At 32.0% G+C, this 16,705-nt stretch overlaps 2 protein-coding genes across 7 annotated transcripts in view; one reads left to right on the plus strand and one right to left on the minus strand.

Annotated features, from left to right (window-relative positions):
- Positions 1 to 8,535: 8,535 nt before the first annotated feature.
- ytr (U4/U6.U5 small nuclear ribonucleoprotein 27 kDa protein yantar) lies at positions 8,536 to 12,239 on the minus strand. The gene is made up of 2 exons (XM_089712512.1): positions 12,132 to 12,239; positions 8,536 to 12,060 (listed from the first exon to the last, which is right to left on the minus strand). The coding sequence occupies exon 2, from the start codon at positions 12,053 to 12,055 to the stop codon at positions 11,609 to 11,611; it is 447 nt and encodes a 148-aa protein (XP_089568638.1). The 5' UTR covers positions 12,056 to 12,060; positions 12,132 to 12,239; the 3' UTR covers positions 8,536 to 11,608.
- A 655-nt stretch (positions 12,240 to 12,894) lies between these two features.
- Positions 12,895 to 16,705, plus strand: part of hts (adducin 1-like protein hts) — a 94,692-nt gene continuing 90,881 nt past the window's right edge. For 4 of the 6 annotated variants that reach the window (XM_089712799.1, XM_089712800.1, XM_089712797.1 and 1 more), the window contains exon 1: positions 12,895 to 13,160. The gene's annotated coding sequence lies outside the window, so the exon portion shown is untranslated. The remainder of the gene's footprint in view (positions 13,161 to 16,705) is intronic. The other 2 variants (XM_089712796.1, XM_089712798.1) reach the window with 1 other exon arrangement.

Consider the following 16,705-nt stretch of genomic DNA (forward strand, 5'->3'; position numbering starts at 1 on the left):
CGTATACTTCATTCTAGAATGTATTCTAGTGAGTATTCTTGATGCTGGAATGTATCCTAGCGTGTATACTAGATTCCGAAATATATTCCACATGGTTTACTCGATACAAGAGCATATTCTGGAGTGTATTCTACGCGTAGTTTACACCATATATAAAGTTATTTTGAGTGTTTTGAAGGAATACATGCCGGTATTCTGATTTAAGTTATTATTTTATTGAACTGAAACTTCTTTATCGGGGTTGGAAAAAAATTGAGTGTAACATTTTTTCGTTACGCGTGACATTTTTCCGTTACGCACCATATTTTTCTTATCCCTACCACGCAAAATTCGACGTATTTCTGCAATTTCATAAAGTTGCAGATAGTAAATTTTTTTTAGAAAAATAAGGTCATTAAGAAGTTTCACTTCTTACGTGTGTACACTATACCTAGTACAAGCACACATTTTTTTATATTGTGTTTAAGCAGTATTCTGGTTGTAATATTTGATTTTATAATACATAACAGTATTCTAGATTATGAATATCGTGTTCTGTAAAAAAGCGCCTAGTTTTATAATAGTCTTCTTATGTTCGTTTATAAAATAGTATCTCAAATGTATTTTTAATTATATTATAAATATTAAATAAAAGCACATAACTCTACTGTGTATGATTGTGTTCAATGTTTGATTATAGTATGCATTTGATTCTAGAATGTATTATGACAGATTCTCGACTGTATTCTGTATTCTGAATATTATTTTTAATTTATTAAGTACTAGTGGTCCGCCCCGGCTTCGCCCGTGGTACATATTTCGCAATAAAAAGTAGCCTATGTCCTTTCTCGGGTATCAAAATATCTCCATACCAAATTTCATGCAAATTGGTTCAGTAGTTTAGGCGTGATTGAGTAACAGACAGACAGACAGAGTTACTTTCGCATTTATAATATTAGTATGGATGTTGAATGTTTTTAATGATTTGAACTAAAAATAAAACATTTGATAGTTGGCTTTGATTCTGATTTAATATTATTTTCTATATTTTAAGTTTAATTTAACTTTTTATTTCTATTTCTTAGATTTTATAATTTGAGTTTGTTGTGAATTTGCTTTGCGCACATTTTATTTCCTATTTATCTGTGATTATTTTAATGTTAGACTTAAAATGATACGTCTCGCTTCGTAAGATAGGTTGTGTGAAATATGGTTTAGTTTTATTTCTATATATTTCTAAGCTATTTCAGATTTATTAGGAACATAATTTATAATATAAAAATCGTTCTTGTGCGATATCAAAAACGTTAAAAATACCCAAATTGGTCAAGCCGTTCTCGAGTTATAGCAACACATTTGGCGACTTTTATTTATATAGATATAGGAATTATCTGATCTCTTTATTCAATTTATTAATTTATCTAAGCACAAAGTAAGCACTAAGTAATAATACATAATAGTACTAGCGGTCCGCCCCAGATTCGGCTGTGGTACATGTTTACGTTTTCTCTACATAAGAACCATCCTCGTTCTTCAAGGAATATTATAAAAAAAATAATTAACAAAATCGGTTCAGCCGTTCTCGAGTTATGCGATTACAAACACATTTAGCGATTCATTTTTATTATATAGACTAGCTTACCGCTCGCGGCTTCGCCCGCTTTGTCTAAAACCTATTAAATTATATACTAAAACCTTCCTCTTGAATCACTCTATCTATTAAAAAAACCACATCAAAATCCGTTGCGTAGTTTTAAAGATTTAAGCATACAAAGGGACATAGGGACAGAGAAAGCGACTTTGTTTTATACTATGTAGTGATAATATAAATAGATTATTATATATAACAAGAAAAAATTGTTAAAAGGCCACTTATTTAAAATATTACTAGCTTTTTATACGCATTTTTAGCTTTTGTAATAGATTTTTTTTACAATTATCATATTATAGTGTTGAACGTCCGCCATTTTTAACGAACTCTCAAACAATAAGTATATATTATACATATGTACAATTCGTAGATTATATTTTTATTTATTCAATAAACAATTTTAATTCTAAAAAATTCCACTTTTTCATATGTTTAATTTCTTTATAATATGTTTAGATTCTCAGGTGGAGCAATATGTAAAAAAAAGTACAAAGATTATTTGAATCGGTCCAGCCGTTCTTGAGTTAAAAAAGCATCCTTTTTTTATGTTTAAACTAGATTTCCGCCCGCGGCTTCGCCCGCGTTTGCAAAGGAAAACCCGCATAGTTCCCGTTCCCGTGGGATTTCCGGGATAAAAACTATCCTATGTGTTAATCCAAGTTACCCTCTATATGTGTGCTAAATTTCATTGTAATCGGTTCAGTAGTTTTTACGTGAAAGAGTAACAAACATCCATACATCCATACATCCTTACAAACTTTCGCCTTTATAATATATATTAGATATTAGATTAGATTTTTCCCTAAAATTTTATATGTGGCTGAATATTACAAGAGATATTATTTATTCGTAAATGTATGCTTTTTTGTTTCCTTTTATTCTATTTAACGATACATATATTGTAGAGCCATTTTAATAGGCAACATTTGACAGTTCAACAAAATTCAACAACGTAACCTAGTAACCACGACATAGAATAACATGATATTTCGTTTTGTTAGAACTGCACATTTGTTTAACTTTTTTCAATTACGATTACATATTTATAATAATAATGACCGATAAAAGTAATTTTAGGACTTGATTTTACTGATAAACCATTCTAAACATAATAAACATTTTCTTATTTAAAGAACTGACGTCGCTACAATTTTGTGTCAATAAACCTTTTTTCTTTTTAAATACCAGAGACGTTACTCTAAAAATCGAACTCTGACATCTAGAATCGAATGCATTGATTACTTGGGAATAAAAATTATCATAAATTATTGACATGTGTTTCAAGTTCGATTGACAAATGTTTCAAGTCCGTATCGATTAATTCACTTTAATCGATGTTTTTAAGCAGGTTACCACCCTATGAAGATAAAATTGATAGACGTCAAATGTTGCCTATTAAATTGGCTCTACTATAGTTCCTTTTAATTTATTTCAATGCTTTTTCTTTTCAAATTAAATTTTAAATATAAATAATTATTAATTACCACATTTCTATTCCAATCGCTTATTTGGTGCAAAATGCATATATACATATATTTGAAGAAAAAAATAGACAATTTTTTTAATTGACTGTAAAAATGTGGTAAATATGAAATATATAATAACTAGCTTTCCGCCCGCGGCTTCGCCCGCTTTGTCTAAAACATAATAAATTATATACCAAAACCTTCCTCTTGAATCACTCTATCTATTAAAAAAAAACCGCATCAAAATCCGTTGCGTAGTTTTAAAGATTTAAGCATACATAGGGACTTAGGGACAGAGAAAGCGACTTTGTTTTATACTATGTAATGATGATAATATTGACATACACATACAAATTAGGTATATCTATTTTATGTCTGTATGTGTGTTTATTATTGTTTTCTTTTTTTCAACATTTTTCGCAGATATATTTGCTCCGTTCTTATACGTCCCGCGCTCATTGTTCTAACATATCTATTTATCTAGATATTCTATAGAAAAATATTATATAAAATTAGATTTATTATGTGGTACAGAAAGATACATAATATGCATAGTTTCAAAACACGAGTTTTTCCTGAAAAGGCCTTTTTTGTAGTTAAAAATAACAAAATACCATATTAAATAAATCTACATTGACTGTATTGATCTCATAAAATGAATTCACATTGTTCAATGAACAATAATTAGTTTTAAATTATAAGTAAATGCTTAAAAATATCGGATATAATAATCTGTATGTTTTTAAAGAAATATTCGATGTCTATGGTATAAGACTATGGTTGGATTGGGTAATGAAAAATAATAGTAAAAAAATATACATATTAACAATAAAAAAGGAAAATATGCCAATTTACTGTTAATTTAATATTAACAGTATCGATCAAACAGCTTTTATTAAAGGTCCACTGTAAAACAGTTATTGCTTTTTTAGTATAAATGAAGTAAAACAGTTTTCATTCCTTTTTAGTACATAAATATAACCCTCAAATTATTTGATTAGTTGTAACTTGGACACTTTGATTAGTTGTTACTTTTTTTTGAACATATTGTATTTCGCGCCAATAAAGTATCTTGTCAAAATATCGTTGTATATTTTTATTATTAAAGCGCGTCACACACGGTGAAGATACTATAATATTTTATCTTAAGATACTTTAATATTTTATATTACAGTATCCGGTAAGGTATCCGGTATCAGCGTTCTGACCATCATTTTTCTTTTTGCCATTGCGTACTAAGACCCCTGTAGAACCGCCATCCTGTTACAAATGACCCGAAACACTGACACAAAATTTCGGGTCATTAACATATTAAAGTATCTTAAGATAAAATATTAATAGTATCTTCACCGTGTGTGACGCGCTTTATCCTCATAAAACATATTTTATTCATAAGACCTTTTTTATTTATATCTAGGCAATTTGTGGTATAAAATTATAAATTTAGCGTTACAACTATAAGACATATTTTAATAACAAGGAAACCAAATTATTTTGATTAGATAATTTATTCGCGTTGAATTTATCATTGTATATATGTCGCAGGCAAATTGTATTATCTCGCCGTTTACAAATGCTCGGCAATCGGCATTTTGTAATATGTTGAGGATGGATTTACTTTTTCCAAAATTCTACAAAAAGACGGTCGCGAGCCCCACTTCGTGGGGCTCGACCTATCTCTGTGTAGTTTTAAAAACACGAACCTAACCTAACCCACCCCCTTATCCAAACGAAAAAGACGTGTAGCACTCGGGGACTGCCGCAGTAAAGCTATTGCATGCTATGCCTTCAAGCCACACCTCCGCGCCCGTCGGAGTGGGGAGCGTGAGGTTTTTCGTTACTAAATTTCTGGATTCGGTCCCCGCGCTTAAGGCCCGCGATAGAAGCTATGCAATAGCTTAAAAATTTCTGATTACGAATTCTCGACATATTTCAGAATGCCAAGCTAATAAACGGCGAAATAATACAATTTGCCTGCGACATATACATTATTATTAATTAATAATGAAGATATGGCGTAGTCAAATATACCCTATCCATGTGTGCGCAGGAATGAAGGTTTATGTGTGTGTAACGAACGATCGTTACAAAATACAAAGTACCTATTTAAAAAAGAGCGTGTATGCCGAGGACACGTTACAGAAGTGAAACTTCTTTGGCAAGAGCAAAATCGCCGCCTTACTCCATGACGTGACGATGTTGCCATGACGCGACCGTGAAATTTTATTCTCAACGCGCCTAAAGAAGTTTCACTTCCAAAAATTATTTGTGTACATTGCATTTATTATCTGATTTATTAATTTAATAAAAAACAATGAATTTAGTTGTAAGTATGTATTTATAATGAATTTTAACAATATTATTAAAAAAAATTTAATAAATAAAGCCAATACCTATCTTCATTCCAAAGCACAAAATAATGTGTTGTGATTCTCGGTTGATGTGTTTTGTATGTAAAAATGTTATAATAAATAATTTTATGTCAATTGTGTTTTATTTTTACCTCTTATATATAATAAAACTATTGAAATACAAGGAAAATTTAATTAATTTCCTACTAATCTGGGAGACAGCTTTTGAGTTTGTAGATTTGTTAAAATTTTCCCTCTACTCATCAACAGATGGCGTGATAATAAATTTAAGAGACCGTTTCTGAAAATGGAACCTATAGTATAAGAAAAAGATACTATAATACTATAACTGTCGATTCTTAGATCAAAAGAAACAATTCCCAAATTATGATTTAAATTAGGTCTACCTACTGTGTTAAAATCATCAAATCAACTACTTACCAAAGTACAAATCGATAATAGCAGCTTACCTTGCAAGTTTTAATTCATTTTATTTTCTATGCCGATTTGAGCTGACTATTGACATTGAGCTAATTTTTTTAAGTATTTTGTTAGTATAATAAGTAGGTATGATTCGATTCAGATTTCTTATCGATTGTTATAAAGCTGTTCAGGTATTGTCAATAATCGTAGGTAGGTAGTAGGTACAGAGCCGTTAATCAGCGTTACTTTTTGAAATATTTAACGCACATCTACGGTCTTACTAATAAAATGTTACACATTCGCTTTGCAATGGATTAGTTATTGCAAGGATATTGCATGGCAATAACCTGTCTTGTTTTTATGAGTGACGTTTCATGTGAGCAAGAGCAGGACAAAGCTATAGTAGAAAATGGTAGAAATTTATCCATTGTTTAACTTTTTTTTAGTAAGGCCGCTAGATAATATGAGTAACTATATCCTTTCATAAACGTTCGTTTAATTAAGTTTTCACCTGAAAGCGAGGGTCATTTCGGGGTTAAAATATCTTTTCCCGTGGAAAACAGACGTTCAACTGCAGCACTTGAGGGAATAGCACTATTATAATATAATTTATTATTATATATATTATTTAAAAACCGGTTTATAAAAATCTGTTCTCCAAGGAATGCTGCATCGTTGAGAGAGTCGATTGATCACATGTCAAGCCATATTTTGACGAGATTTTGACCTTTACTTTTTAAAGATCTGTGTTTTTCTTTAGTTAAATCTGACAGTTAAATAAAAAAGTTTTCTTTCTAATCATCGCCGTTATTACTCGCGTTGCCGCTTCCACCACCTAAACTGTCTCTTTCTTGGTACTGGATCTTGATACAATATGTCTGTGTACTGGATCAACGACTAACGGACTTAGGGTAAATTAACGGAAGTTAAGGAGTCCGTTAACATTTTTTACATTAATTAACTTAAAAGTTAATCCGTTAATCGAAATATTAACTTCGTTATTTAATGATTAACGGATTAACGAGTTAATGCCCAGCTATGGGTAGGTATTATGATTCATGATTTTTCTCTGTATCATCGATATACAAAATTGCTTATAAAATATTTCTTTGACTAATAGGGATGCTTTGCTTTTGAAATCTTTACGCACTATTTGTGAGCTATCGAGAGGCATGGAAGTCTAAAAATGGCACAACGCCATCTAGTGTCAAATAGACATAAGTTTTCTTTATTTTTATCTTTTTATAAAGTCAAAAGTTTCTTTCTTTAATTTACTCGAATGAATGTATTTGTCGAACGCAAATTATTGTATTATTTAAACGCTCGGAATTTTGTAATATGTCGAGAATTCGTAATCTGATTTTTTTTTTAATTAGGGGGTGGTTTAGGTCGTCGTATTTTTAACTAACCAGTTTCACCCGGGGCTACTAGTTATTATTCTGTGCCTGGGAGCAAAATCAAGCATATTAATTATAGGTCTTGTGTCATTCTAAAATCTAATGTATAAACTATATTACTGTAGTTTCATCGAAATCCGTCCAGTAGTTTTTTTGAGGGTAATAAACATCCATACATTCGAATAAATTTTCACGATTTTAAAATTGTTAGGATTTTAAAATAGTTTTATTATCACTAGCTGGCATAAAATCCTATAGCTACAGAAGGGTTCAAATAAAAAACAAACATAGGAAATCAGATTTTTATTAAGTTTCACATTTTTGATATTTGATCACACACAAATCAAATCAAATAATCAAACCTTCAGAAAATCATATTTCTTTCTTAAATTAAAAGTGTGATCAAATAGGACACAAATTAACAATTTTTACAAACAAAACTTAAATCAAAAGTTACAGAAACATTTATTTTTATTACAGAGTAAAAATGGTTGACACATAAAAAAAATGTTTTTTCAAAGATTCTGAATAATACATTATTTAAATAAGCATGAACTTTAATTTAATAATGAATTTGTTAATCATAGATCTCCAAAGTCCAAATACAATAAATGTGTTTCTTGTTATTATTACGAACAATTTTCAAACCTTTGATGTACATATTTTGATAATGTTTACAATATTCGAGACAAACAACTTAAATATCAATTTACAAAAACATTTTCTAGTCTCACAATTTAGCTTAAAAACATACAAAGTCAAGAATTGTGGTTACTAATAAAAATAAATACACTTCTTCAACACGCAAGTTTAAATTTTTGAAAATAATAAAATGGGGCTTATAGAAAAAAATATCGCATACATTCATAGCCAAAATAAACATTTTTACTTTTTAGCCCTACAAATGCAATTACAAATGCACTCTATTGTGGAAACATTGTTGAAAAAAAATATTTTTTTCTCAAAAAAAAAAACATAATACTCAATAATAAAAATAAATGTGTTTAACAATTTGATCTACAGTTACATACATTTAACTGTAGAAAGAGTAAGCAATCAGAAAAACATATTTTACAAAAGAAAAATTCGTAAAACTTAAATATTTTGAATTTAATTTACACTTACAACCAAAAAATGAACAATTTTGAATTACAAGTTACATAAATTCGTGGTATGTACACGTGGGAATGAATCTTGTGTATTTTTTTATTTTATTTTATGTAATAATTTTTGTAACAAAAAAAAATTGTTTTTGGGAGTTTCTTTAAAAAAAAACATAGAACCAAAAAGTCGCGCTATACTGTTAATGCGACGGAAAATAGTTTTAAAAAACTCCCTTCATAAAAAAGAAAACTAAAAAAAATCTACTGTAATCGATTTTTACAATTGTGTACCCAGACAATCGTTTAGGAATAAAAAAAACGTTGAGGCATTCTTTTTGGACGAATGCCAGACGAAAAAGGGGGGGAAATTTTGCAATTTTTCTGTGTTAGTTGTTTTAAAACAACTATATTGATTCATTCATTGGGTGCGGATGTTGTGACAAACGGATTGAAGTCGATTTTGCGTTGACATAAATGCTACGCGTGCCCCCCGCGCGCCGCGTGTGCTTATTCATATAAAATATCACAAAAATTGTAATAAATAACATTTGTATATGGGCTATTGAGACTGCCGCAGTAGAATGCTCTGTTTTTACAGACATTTCAAGGTTCAAGTTCCCAAAAAACTGAACAAAGGTAACATTTTTGAAAAAAAAAAACTGAAAAAAATCATTTTTTTTAAAAGATCGCTAAAAATACTGATTCGTAACTTGAACAACATTGAAATATACGAAAAACACAACACTCTAGTCCGGCAGGCTTGAACTATTGTAACTGTGGAGGATGAAGGGGGGTAGGGGGGTGTATATGTGTATAAATATATCATCTATTGCTGTGTGGCACGTCGCGCGGGAAACTTGTAACCAAGGCACCGGCCGCTTCAGTCTTATAAACGGTCGTGTGAAGCTATTCCACTGCAAATGTGGGTAGTTTGATTGTACTACAACCAATAGGATTGGAGTAAAAATGTCCTATTGCTTGCAAACACAATACTTTTCGGATAAGTATTTTGACAGATATTGTACGGAGCTGTCAAATATGCATACCCTTAAAGCTTCCAGATGTTTCGTTGTTGATAGTCTGTGGCCAATCTCTAAAACTACTATATTTACCATTAAAGACACAGTAAAATTGTCAATTTGCATTCTTTAAAGCTGACAGACGGTAAATTTATCACAAAACCACAGCCAAAATACAAAAAATGACCAATCAAACACACACACAGTGCGGCGAACCAATAGGTACCACCGTATAGCTTCACAGACCACAAAGTCGCAACATAATCGACTCCACCCCGTTTCTTGGTGCGCAGAGCGCGGTACCGGACACCGTGCGGGCGTTAGCAACGCACGGCCACTGTAAGACGGGCTTATATACTAGTTGACGCTACAAAACTACAGAAACAGCTTATTTTTTTATTGATTGTGCGAGTATCAATATCTATGTGTATAGTATTAATGTAGGAAGGTTTCCTGTGTGTACAATTGTATTGAATGAATATACAGTGTGTCCGGACATGACATACCGATATTTGAAGGGGCTATTCTCCAGGTATTTTTATCGACAATTCAACCACTCTACAGTCCCCTACCTCACCCCCCTCAAAATGGCAAATCTATCAATTTGGGTAGTGAATTTATGAAAATTGTAATAACTTCGAAAGTGAGTGTCACAAAATACTAAATTTGTTTTTATTTGAACAATAACAAGTTATTCTAGGGACCACTAAACAAATTTAATTGATAAGAGTGATGAAACATACTTTAAAAAATTCGAAAACCATTTTGAGGGGGGTGAGGTAGGGGACTGTAGAGGGGTTGAATTGTCGATAAAAATACCTGGAGAATAGCCCCTTCAAATATCGGTATGTCATGTCCGGACACACTGTATATACATAAATGAATGTTAGTATGTCTCTTATAAAACCGTAAACTATGCCTTTGATCATAATGATCTTCAGGAAAGTGTTTGGAGTCAAATCCTGAATTGGTACGTCCAATCTTCAATAATGTACAACACGCAAAGCTGGTATGTACAGATAGTATATATTGTATACATCAATTATTGCTGTTCTTTTGTTTCACTGAAACTCAAGAATGGCTAAGCTGATTTATGGGCTTAGCTTATTTTGGTGATGTTTTAGTGCAGGGATGGTTTAAATGGTGAGAAATGTATGTATAAATAATAAATTATGGAATATAAGTCTCTGGTTCATATAGTAATGAATAAATCATGTTGAAACTGTTACATTGCCTATAGAGCAGATAATGATACGGTAAATATATTGGTATCTTCACTTTGTGTTGTGAATTTTAATATCTGGATGTCTTAATTTTTTAAATTTTGTTGTATATGTAGTATGGAAGGTAATCACAGATATTTTTCATCTGACAGACTTTTCTGTAAATATACAGCACACATCAAAACAGCATTTTCGTGAATTAAAAGAAAATTATGTTAAAAAAATAACCTTGTTTCTATTTAAAAGCTCTTTTAGGGGAAGAACTTTTCATAAAAGTTTAAAGCTGTTTCATGTAGTTTTGCAACCAATATTACAATTTTTAATTACAGCTATGACATTTTATTTTTTATTATTTTTCATTAGTTTTGTGATATCATTAAATTAGATATCCAAAATATATTGTATGGGATATCTAAAATAAGGAATCACACAAACTCTTAAATAATTTTGTAATATAGAATATATGGTATGAAAATAATATTTAAAATTAATTTTTTTCCAAAATAAATCATCAAATTGTATAGTAGAAATATTCAAAACAATATATTAAAACATATATTAAGAAATAGTAATTGCATTCTTTTATAGAAGTAAATTAAATTATTTCTATTTAGTTTTTCTTCTTATAAGACATAGTACTTTCTGAATAGATGCTTAGTTATTATATTCATTGTAAATTAAAGTTTTGTAAATATACCACAGCTGTAACTAAAAACATATTTAAATACAAAATGGAAAACATGTATAACACTTAATACTACAACATTTTAAAGCTTGTCCCTTTTTAGAACCTGATTTCTCGGACAAAAGACTGTTACATTGCAATTTTAATATCAAACTTCGCTTTGTAATATTCAAGTTCAAGTTCAAATGGGGGTTTATTCCAATTGTATTCGATCAAAATAGGAACAGGTTTAACCAGCTGTCGGGACAAGCTTTAAAACTATCACATAGCGTGTAAAAACGACCCTGGAGGTCAGAGGTTGTGCGATACCATTACGCCACGAAATCCAAGGGCCTGTTGAAGCCGCCTTTCCTATTCATATACTGTCTGTACTTACGTTTTAGGACGACGTGTACCTCACCTTCTACATTACCATCGACTTTTTTGCCTTTCGTAGTGTCGAAGCCGCAGAAACCCATCACCTTTAGCATTTCCTGTTCTTCCGGCGTTTTTCCCTCCAAATCCGCCGGCGTGACTATGGGCCGTTCGACGTAACTTTTCTTAGCTTTAGGTACGAAGGAAGTCGTTGGTGTAGGCGATATTGAGCGGGATCGACGCCGCCGTGGTGACGGTGACCGCCGTCTTTCCCGTTCTGGTGACCGTCTGCGGCGTTCTAGTGACCGCGATCGTGACCGTGTGCGTGGTCTGCGCCTGTCGCGATCACGACGGTCCCGTCTTTCATCACGGTCACGCCGACGGGGACTCGGCGACCGGCCCATTATAACTGAAACACACAATTTCTAATAAAAAACAATTTCGAATGCAGAAATTGATTAAATAGCAAACAACACTCACCTATTTTTAGTCAACAGTGTGTAAACTTTATAAAATAAAAACTAAAAATTAAAATAACAGTAACACACAACCTACGCGCGCGCCATTTTTGGAATGAATGACGTTTTGAATGTCGATTGTCGAATAATTAACTGAATGTCCAAGTGTTGCGTTCCATTACACATCTTGGTTGTTGCGTCTGGTTTTAAATATATAAGAAATAAATACAATTGGGCTAAAACTAAATTAAAAAAGGAATATAAATTTATTGTAAATTTAATTATTAATGATAAATATCTAAATATTTAATAAGATTTAATGTTTTATTCTACTGCAACAACATTTTATTTTCATTTATACTTAAAAAACTGCGTAAAATGATTTTCGAAAATTTCAGTGTTGCTATGCGAAAATATGAATCATATTATTTTGAATAAAATAAGAAAATTTACACCAATAAACTCAAATAATTTAAAATTAAAATATTTTTTGTAATAAACTGGTAATTAATAAAATGAATAAAAAGGTCTCTTTCAACTCACGGGTCTTGATAAATATATTCGCCTTGTGATTCGCCCAGTGTAATAAATTTTCTTGATAAAATTGTCAGTAAATTTATAAATATTGTTTTTAATTAATTTAATTGATAATTATTTGTAATTTGGTTTGATGAATCTGTGGATGAATCAAAAAGGATGGCAACATTTGTTAGTGACATCTAGTGGCCAATATTAACAACTTTTTAATCACAGCGACATCAGCGCCGCACTGCCGTCCTCGGTGAAAAAAAGAAACAGATGCCGACATCGATCTTTGGAAGCGGCACGGGCAGGCCTCTTTTTTATGTATGAAAAAGAAATAACGCGCTCACGCGTAATGTCGGTGGTGCTAGTGCATTAAAACATACAAGAAAACGATCTGTGCGTGTATCGTTTGCAATATTATGTCGTTTGTGTGCTTAGTGTAAGTTACTCAGCTACTCAATAAGTGAAGTGATTTTGTGCTGTGACAATAATTTATCGACTTATCGCTTCTTGGACTAAGCTGCCGGTAAGTATCGGTTTAATATTCGTTTAATTATTCAAATGATAACAGAACCTTATAGGATGTGATGATGAAGATTGTTTAAAACACGAAATCATGGGTGTGGTTTCGGGAACCGTAAATTAAAATGGGTCGTTTTTTTTAGCCTCGACCGCTGCATAATGACTAAGACGCTATATTTCGGGATGTTTGTCGCTTGCTGCGGTAATCGACGTATTTCCTTTTTCCTTCCGACATATTTACCTGTAGTGTGTATTGTAAGTCTATAAACGGTCGACGGTAGTACGTGTTCTATTCACGGTTTATGTTATTCATTACGTTTTTTATACCTATATACTGGGTGTGACACTTCAATTGCTTGTTATCTACTTCAATAGAGGTGATGTCATACCTAGGGCGCGGGCTGGTGATGCAACCCGACCGATTTGCAGTGACCACTCTTTGTACATTCCTTTGTCCATAGCAACGCGCATTCGATTTGGTCGGTTAATCGACCTAGTAACTTGGTCGATCTTATAAATTGTACTTACAATCTAGAAATAAGATTGGAACAGGGTTAATAGTAAAATTGCTTGATCACTGCAGAGGTTTCTAATTTGCTGAGCATTTAAATCTAGTATTGTACAACCAATGTCTTTATTTCGGTCTTGTTATCTCAATATCTTGGTGCAAAACAATTTATACAGATAAGATAGACAATATTTTTCGTTTTCGTGCAGATAAACTTACAATTTATTCAATATTCAAATTGGGTTTGGATTTTACATTGATATTTTTGTTTCAAAATGAAAAAAAAAAACACCCTATGTAATTTTGTATGTTTAAACTTTAAAGTTTTATGAAATGTTGGAAAATTTATAATATTAGTACCTAAGGATGAACATGTAACCTAGGTAAAAAAATGCAAAATCACTACATAGTATAAAACAAAGTCGCTTTTTCTGTCCCTATGTCCCTTTGTATGCTTAAATCTTTAAAACTACGCAACAGATTTTGATGCGGTTTTTTGTAATAGATAGAGTGATTCAAGAGGAAGGTTTTAGTATATAATTTATTAGGTTTTAGACAAAGCGGGCGAAGCCGCGGGCGGAAAGCTAGTATAACATATTACGAACTATACATTATTTATATTCACCAAAAGTTACCAAATTAATTAATAATATACCTAGAGCTTGGTTGTGAATTGATTAAGGAAGGAAAAGTATATCAAAATATTTTAGTAAATATTGAATTTGCATGCCATGTATGAAATAAGTTTTATGATTAACGATTGCCAATGTCCCCTCTTGGGGACTGGGGTATGGAGCAAATACACACCAGGTTTCACTTATCACAATTATTTTGAATAGTTAAGCAATCAGCCTACTTTGTCCTGCTGTCCTGACTTTTCTTTTGTCAGCGCTAACTGGGAATCAATCCTAGGCCCTCTTTTTTCGATGCTGCTTCTAACATGCACTAACCACTATACCATGGTGGTATGTTCAGATATCTGACTGCCTTGTATATATCTAGATGTTATAGTCAAATCCCGAAACACAATCTCTTCGGGGAAGGACTGGTTTATCATAGGTTTGGCAAAAGCCATCGGGCAATCATCGAAATACATTTGTATTTCACATTTTGATTGAAGACAGCAGCAGTCTCGGGCGTAGGCGAACGCAGCACAGCCATTGCACGCGCATAATACGCCTCAGCTAGACAACAACTGACAAAAATTGTTTAGTAAAAGGCTGTAATATTACATTTATTTGGGCTTTGACGAAGTCATAATGCCAGACCTGAGGTTTGACCAGTCCAACCTATGAGTGTCCGACCTTCAGGATTTGACTATAACATAGATATTATAATAAATGAACACATCAGAGGAAGTTTCAAGGTTGCTCCCATCACAGAGAAACTCACCGAACAGCGCTTGAGATGGTATGGACATGTAATGAGGCGAGGGGAGGACCATGTAGTTAAGAGGGCTCTTAACTTGCCAAATAAATGAAGGGGTCTGGGGCGTCCGCCAGCCACTTGGTGGTCCACCATATCGAACGACTTGGAGCGAGCCCAATTGAAAAACCAGACAACCCAGGATAGGCCATCCTGGCGCATGAGAACGAGGAGAGCCGACCCCAAATAAAGGGATAAGGCAAAGGAAAAGAAGAAGATAGATATTATAATAAAATCTTAATCTAGTCCCTGTATGTATATTAATTCCTATAGGTACTACCTGACCTTTATGTTCATGTAAAGTTTTATTTATATATCAGTTCTAGGGTTGACTATATGTATTATAAATATAACTAAACACAAGTTATGCAAAAATGATGAAACAGTTTTAATTTAAGCGAGGCTAACACTATAATTTTCTATTGTTTAGGAAAATTTTAAAAACATTACTAAGGGCCGAATTTTCAATGCTTGGATAAAACTTATCCGTCCAATAAAGTATTACACGATAATATTAAAATGTCACGTAACCTGTCAAATACGGGCAATTAGAATACGTTTTTAAAATGGTACATAGTTTTATACATTATTTGACAAATAATTTTTATCCAAGCATTGAAAAATCGGCCTTAATTGTATTACATATGTAATATTCATACTTTTTTCAAATTATTGTTAGTATGAATTAGACTAGTCAATTAATTTTATTATCACATGTGACCATATCAAAAACATATGTGCATCTGTTATCTCATAGTGTGGTTTGATAGCCTACATCAAATGCAATTAATATATATTTGTGACTATGCTAATAAGCACTATCTATAAATACATTTAAAATGAAAATTGACTCACTGACCGACTGACTTCAACATGTAAAATAAATAATTAACTGTGCCCCACGGTTATACTCGTATTGCTCTGCTCCTATTGGTCTTATCATGGTGATATATGGCAAATAGCTTTCCTTGATAAATGGACGATAGTACAGTGAAATTTTTTTTTCAAAGCAAGCCTGTGGTTCCTCTGATTGGTGCGTTCAAGCAGACAAACAAACCAACTCATCCGGTTTATAATATAGGTATAGATTCTATACCTACTAATACTATAGCAGTATAGATAATAAAAAATATAAGTACATTTCCTCAAGCAAAATTTTCGCAAGCTCTCCCAACCTTCAACTATCAAATATAATGAGGTCAACAGAGTTTTTTATTACCATTAATGTGGACAAAATCACGCATTTTAACATGTATATACTTATGCATGTATACAGTACATAAAAACTAGGCACACCTTAGTTTGTAACATGTTCATGTAATGTAGCCCCATATGGAAATAGATTTACTCACTCATACATTTAGTTTACTATTATAAAGGCGAAAGTTTGTATGGATGTATGGATGTGTGGATGTATGGATGTTTGTTACTCTTTCACGTAAAAACTACTGAACCGATTACAATGAAATTTAGCACACATATAGAGGGTAACTTAGATTAACACATAGGATAGGTTTTATCCCGGAAATCCCACGGGAACGGGAACTATGCGGGTTTTCCTTTGAAAACGCGGGCGAAGCCGCGGGCGGAAATCTAGTTTAGTTTATTAAATCGTT

The sequence above is a fragment of the Colias philodice genome, chromosome 29 (genome assembly GCF_061535455.1).
Source record: "Colias philodice isolate Cphi_HAF_F1 chromosome 29, ilColPhil1 Martin Lab GWU primary, whole genome shotgun sequence".
Classification (NCBI taxonomy): domain Eukaryota; kingdom Metazoa; phylum Arthropoda; class Insecta; order Lepidoptera; family Pieridae; genus Colias; species Colias philodice.

Bases quoted from the DNA above. Each gene is read 5' to 3' on its own strand.
- ytr (XM_089712512.1), bottom strand. From the start codon at position 12,055: ATGGGCCGGTCGCCGAGTCCCCGTCGGCGTGACCGTGATGAAAGACGG.